This window comes from Vanessa cardui, chromosome 13 (genome assembly GCF_905220365.1).
Source record: "Vanessa cardui chromosome 13, ilVanCard2.1, whole genome shotgun sequence".
In the NCBI taxonomy this organism is placed as follows: Eukaryota; Metazoa; Arthropoda; class Insecta; order Lepidoptera; family Nymphalidae; genus Vanessa; species Vanessa cardui.
In genome coordinates, this window is record NC_061135.1 from 5,323,378 (window position 1) to 5,330,190 (window position 6,813).

Here is a 6,813-nt window from a genome sequence, read left to right on the forward strand (position 1 = left end):
CTTTAAGCAATGTATAATAATGAGTTATTGTAAAAACATTTTCAAGTTGAATATTTCTAAAGCTTTTATAAAATTCTAGTAAGAATATTATTAATGTATATCATAGAAAGTCTTTAGTACGGATTGCGGAGGTAAACCCTAGTTATTGCCTAGATATTTATTATCAAGTAATAATGGCAGATTTTAGTATGTATATCATAATAATTATGCACAATCTCTAAATTATTCATTTATAATTAATCAAAATTTAAATTCACATTAACGGAAGATTCGTCCTGAATATCATTACACACCAATATTGGCAGGAACATTCTTATTGAAATAGTAAATGCATTTTTATTTCTATATTAAGACTCAAAGAATGTATAACATTATCTATCAATTGCGTTGTATTTGTCGAGTAATAAATCAAATTCACAACCTTTGCTTATTTGGTTCTTTAATTTTAAGTACCTTTTCAATTATATTTTTTCAAATGCCTTGAAATCATATCGTATGTGATAAGGAAAATGTTTAGTATTAATTAATACATTTTAAATCTCCAACTACTAGATTCAATAGTATCGTAAATATACACGTATTGATATTAATTTATGTTAACACATTATATTTATGTTTGCTATATGTGTATAAATATTTAAGCAATTTATTTCGTTTTCTGCTAAATATTGTAGAACTAACTTAATTACATTTTTTGAAAGCTGTCGTATAATATGTATGAAACAACTACCTTATTCGCTTTAAGAGCTTATGTCTTAGCTTTTAACTCTAATTTCGTGAAATTTTTGCATGAGATAACTTACACCAGCGCTAACTTTGTCCTTTTCGGTAGACGGTGTAGTTGCGACAGGCGTTTCCGTTGCTTTCTCCTCGGCTTTACGATCTTTTAGAGCTTTTAGTAATTTCCATTTACTGCCAACTGGAGCATCTTGCTGCGGAGGTGGTTCAGTTGGAATAGGGTCTTGACGAGGTTGTGGCATGTCGTAATCCTCGTCGAACTCATCACCACTTTGGACTGGGCTATCGGGTCCAGATGTTTCACCCGATCCCGAGTCCGCATATGATTTATCATCATCTGATTCTCTTTCTGGCGTTACATCGCTGTCAGCTTTTTCATCTATGACTGGGAATGTTGTCACATCCTTCCATGTGTCTTCAGCAGGTTCTTCATCACACTTTACTTTGATCGTAGCTGTTTTGAGTTTTAATTCCCTTAATACAAACGACATTTTTTCTTTTAAGTTTTCATTTGGTTCTTCTGATAATTCTTCCTCAATTTCAGGTTCTTCTTCCAATGTTTTCTGTCTCTCCGCCTCTAGGTGCGATTGCTGTTCCATTTCTTCTAATTTTTTTAGTTCATAGCAATACCATTCATCTTCAGAATCTATGCTGTCTTCTGTACTTTGGCGTCTAGAAGACACACGAGAACCGCTTCTCCATGAATGAGTACTTTTACTATCGTCATCATCGTGCTTATTGGGAATGTCTAAACTTTGTTGTTGTCTTGGTTGAAACTTATTTTGAATACCTCGAGCACTTTGAATAGATGGACTACGTTCTGAAAATACCATTGATTCTTCAGGAGCTGAGCTGCTGATAATTTCCGGAGGACTTGTTTTCAACGGTTTCTTGACCTTTTGATTCACTGAATGACTTGGTTCTTCAGGTATGACTGATTCAGTCTTAGGTGGGGAAGTATCAGATATTTGATCGTCAGAAACGGACGAAGATTTGCGTAATCGATATTTGCCCAACGCTCTTGAGACAGCGAATTCTTGGGAGCTCCCATTATATGGTTTATTGTTTTCAGTTATTCCTTCATCTAAAGAAGCAGCAGCTTTTTTGACATCACCCACAGTTGCAAATAGAGAAGCAGGCCCACTGTTATCATCTTTTAATTCTTCCTCAAAAGGATCTATATTTGATATATCCGTATCAATATCCAGTTTTTCCAAATCGTTTATATTACCTTGATTCATTTGACTGACACGAGCGAAATGAAAGTCAATATCATCGCTTTTATCCCGTGGCAACACTCCACTTTGGAATTTTTCGGTTTCTTCCATAATATTCTCACCATTATCTCCTTCATGAAACTCCGCCCCTTGCTTTTGTAACTCTTGAATCATTTGTTGCTGTTCGATTATTTCTTGATGATTTACTTTTCTTTGCTTGGGTTTTAGTGGCACTTTTGCAAAAACGTTCCCTTCGTGGGTTGAATCAGAAAAAACACTATCAGAATCTTCTGACTGGGCACTGGAACGGCCGCCAGACCACTCCGTTTCAGATGTTTCGGGATCCGACAGTGACTGGTGGCTAGCCTGTTGTTTTCGTCTAGCTTTCTGCAACAAGCCGGACATTGATGCAACTAAATGATATTTTTTCTTTCGTCTTTGAGCCGACAGTATTCTTTCTTTTAAAGATTTTTCTTGTTGAGTCTGTTCTACGGTATCTACTCCAGAAGGCAAAGAGTGAGATCTATGCTTTTTTGGTAAGTGTAAATCGGGCAGCCAATGGCTCATAGAAGACATAGCAGATTTTAAAGAAGACGTTCTTTTTGGTTTTTTTGATTGTTTATCATGTGTTTTTCCTTTTAAGTTAGATGAAATTGATAAATATCCTGATTCCGAAACCAATATCCCTGTCGAATCAACATATTGTTCTTTCCTCATTATATTATGATCCAAAGCTTGTTTATCATAATCATCTGGCACGTCATTCATAACATTGCCATTTCGTTGGTCATATTGTTGTTGCTTAAAATATTCTTGTTGTAATTGATTTTGAAATTGCTTCCTTTCTGTTATATTCAATGAGTGAGATTTTAGACTAGATGTTTCCATTGAACTTGTTGGTGATCTATTACTCTGCCACGAAATCCGATCATCAACAGAAACACGTTTAGGAGAATCATATCGAGTAGATGTCGGATAATATGACAATGCGTCAGTTAGATTTCCCGTTGGGTATCCAGCCCGATGATTCTGCGCTTTATATCCATTTTGATGCAAATGAACATCGTTTGGCCCTACCGTATTTGCTCTTGTCAAAGATTTTTTATTTACATTTGCAGCTGATATAACAACAGTTTGGGCATGGTAACTAGGTTCAGGCGGGTAAGAGTCAATTATTTGCTTAGGAACCGGCTCCGTAATTTCATTTCTATCTAATAACTCGGAAAAATGTCTATCTTCTGAAAGCATTCCTCTTGGCGTACTATAAACTGTAGTAAAAATTGGTTGCCTATTTCCGGCCACCGAGTATATTGAAGGAGCTTCATTTTGGTAATAATATTCTATGTTATTAAGTGTATTTTCATCCGTTATTGAATATGGAATATCACTTTTTATAAAACTAGAATCCATTTTTTCCTGTAACCTATTTAAATCTATAGTAGTGTCTTTAAAGCTGTCACTTTTTCGTAAGTTATATTCTCTTTGAGCACTTTTGTCTTCATACTGGTATGAATCCACGAGTGTTTCTAAGTACGGCTTGGAATCTAATTCAAAATTCATTTTTTGAACTGACTGTGGGGAAGAAATTCTAGTCTTATGACTTTCATGTACAGAATGACCAATTTTACCCGTTTTGGGGGAACCAGGGCTTTTTTCCAAACTAGACCAGCCGCTCATTGAAGAAAGTCCGGAATCAGATTTTGCAGCTACTATATTTGTACTATCTCTTTTTACATGTTTAGGAGAAGTCTTAGGAGATTTAGGTGATCGAGGGCTCAAACGCATACCTTCTGTTGGTATTGTTGTTGTTAACATTGATGAGTGCGCTGATAACAGTTCATTGTTATTATCGATTGACGAAAATAGTTGTGTTCCATTAGGAGGTGCTGGGGGTGGAGGACTGGGAGATTTTCGTAATCTATTTCCCTCGAAGTTTATCTCGATAATGTTATCTGCTGGTACAGAATACATTTCATGAACAGATACCGGAGAGTGTTGTTCGGCACTTGTTTTGTATATTTCATTCAATGTTTGAGTTGTACTTTTCGTAGAAAAATAATTTTGTCTCGTTGCATCGGTTCCTTGATACTGTGTATAATCGAATCTTTCTCTTGATATTGCACTAGGTGATTTTGAAGATTTTGCTGCTATTTCAGCATTAGCTACCGCTGAACTATATGCTAAACGACCAGTTACGGTCGTATATGGTTCTGTTGTTGTTCTTTCATGTACATATTTTCTTCGAGGAGATAAAGTAGGTGGCAAATAATCTAAAGCCCTATCCGTTCCTGAATGTTCGGAAAGAGACAACCTCGATGGTGACTTGTCTCTCATATTATTTTCTTTAGGTATTGTTAAAATAAAATCATCGAAACTTTTCATCATGTCATTAATACCCCAGTTATCACCACCACTATACATATTTTTTAACTGCTCGTTTATGATATTCCCATCTTCTACCAATGTTTTAGCTTCAATATCTCTATCGTGCTTTGCTGTCTTCTTTATTTCCGGACTAAGAAGTCTAGTTTTCAAGTCTTTTAACTCTCTCGAATCTTTATGTAATTGGGTTGTCAACCTATCTAATTCATGTAATTTATCTACTGTAATTTGATCTATTGTACTTAAGGTAGAGAGATGTACCATATCTCTTTCACTTATACCGGGTCCACCTTGTAATCCACAGTAATTTTTATAATCACTGGCACTATAAACTTGTCTTGATGTAGTGGGTATGATTTCTACATCAGCTTCTTCTGGTGCTTCCCAGATCATATCCAATTGTGAAGGTGGTCTTGAATTTTCATCACACACCAAATCTTCTCTATAAGCCTGATTTAAGCTTCTATAAAAGGCCTCATTGGATTCCATCGTTTCTTCTTGAGAGTCAAGTAGTACAGCACTCCTTCCTATGTCTAAGCCTTCTTCTATACCATCCTCCACCGTACCGTTCCCTAATATTTCTCTGATTACCTCTAACCTGGACATAGGATCTCTGGATGTGACAGTGCGACACGCGTAAAAATCAAGAAGAGTCGATATTACACCCTGTTGATCAGCAAGTAATGACTCCAGCCTCTCTAATCGATCCCACATCCTTACGTACTCTTGACTAAGTAGGTCAAGAGCTCGCCACGCATATTTTAGTTCGGTTTCCAAGATGTTGAGACGTGTTCCAAGACGTTCCATGTAGTCACTGATAATATAATCGCCTGAATATGGAGGAAGATCGGGGGGTAGTGAGAGGGAGCCGAAATCGTCCATATCGACCTCGGCATCCCCACTCCCACCGCCCTCGTTTTCCTCCATCACGTCGCTTGCACCTGCTCCAGCATTGTCGTGAATCTCGTGCATCATCTTCTGTATGGACAGTGGGTTGGACATAACATCTCTCACTATGACTCATCCCATATCGTTTTACTTTTAACACTTTTCACATAAAACAGTTCCTTGTAACGGTCAGTTCTTTTTAAGATCATTTTATCACTTTTAATTTTTAACACACATTGTTTGCTTTAGTTCACTTTTATAACTATTAAAACGTTTCAACACTTTATGTATACTTTGTACTTAGACGGAATTAAATTAATTTATCTTTCATCAAAAATATAATATTTAATATTGAAAACTGTAAAACACTTTTCTGAAAGAGACAGAAATGGGTATAAGTGCCGCTGCTAGTTAACACTGGTTTGTTCATAAACGAATTTATGCACAAGCCAGTAGAAGGAGTGATATAAACCTCATTGAAACATGTAAACTATATTATTTTAGTCAAATATCAAAACTATTCTCATTAGCTATATTTCGAGTTATTAAAAATAATTTATTTATAATGTTAGTTTTAAGAGTTGACGTGTTTCTAAACGAGGCAGCTAAGCGGTTCGACTAAGATTCCACATGAGCATATAAATCTCAGAGGTGGAAGGCGTTACCTGGTTAAGGAGGGGACGGGATATGAATTAGTTGGGTAACCAGGTTCAACCACCGCTTCGCTTAGTATGGAGCATAAGGAAAATTGTAATAACATTTACTATTTACTAAATTCGTAAATATTTTGTTTCAAAGGTATTATTGTCATGACTATCCATTAGACATTATATAAGCTGTAAAAACCGTGTCATCTTGTGGCTAGAGAAAAATTTTCAAATATGTCAAATTTTATATCAATCGATCAAACGATATCAGAATCTATCAAACTCAAACAGATGTACCCATATCCATTCCATCCTATATTTATGATAAATTGTACTAAACCGGATGAAACTGATACCTCTACAAACAAAACGAATTGCGAATTATTAATTTGAATAGAATGATTTAAACATCAAATTATAGTATCAAATTCAAATTTTACTGCAATTATTTATATAAATAATAATAATAATATATCAAACGTGATATTTGTATCTATATTGACAAATCTCGAATATGACTCCAATAATCAAACATCAACACACACAACTCATAACGAGAATACGACAAGTTTTGCGACAGGAAGTTTTAGAACTTAATTGATACTTAGTTAAAATTATTCATTATAAGTAATTACTCCATATATGATATCGTCGTTACTATGTAATGTTTTATTAATTTAATTATGAATTGCATAATTAAATAGACTCCAGCTGTTAAATGATGGATTGAAATATTCCAAAGTTTTTGTTTTAATTATTGATATACATAACTCGTCTTATAGGGACGCATTAAGTCAAGTTAGTCGATGACTCAATTTAAAGGTCTTTTACGACCGATGCAAAGTGATCCCTTAGTAATTGTCTTGCGTCTCACGACACCAAACTAAATTAGTGGCAATGAACTAAGATATAAAGTTTCTAGAATAGCAATCTCCGATTGA

The 6,813-nt window shown here is 35.1% G+C and overlaps 1 protein-coding gene across 4 annotated transcripts in view; it reads right to left on the bottom strand.

Annotated features, from left to right (window-relative positions):
- Window positions 1-5,938, bottom strand: part of LOC124534603 (protein unc-13 homolog A) — a 62,890-nt gene extending 56,952 nt beyond the window's left edge. For all 4 annotated transcript variants that reach the window (XM_047110537.1, XM_047110536.1, XM_047110535.1 and 1 more), the window contains exon 1: window positions 804-5,938. In XM_047110537.1, the coding sequence (XP_046966493.1) occupies window positions 804-5,339 (4,536 nt within the window). In that variant the 5' untranslated portion in view covers window positions 5,340-5,938. The remainder of the gene's footprint in view (window positions 1-803) is intronic.
- Between the last annotated feature and the right edge of the window lie 875 nt (window positions 5,939-6,813).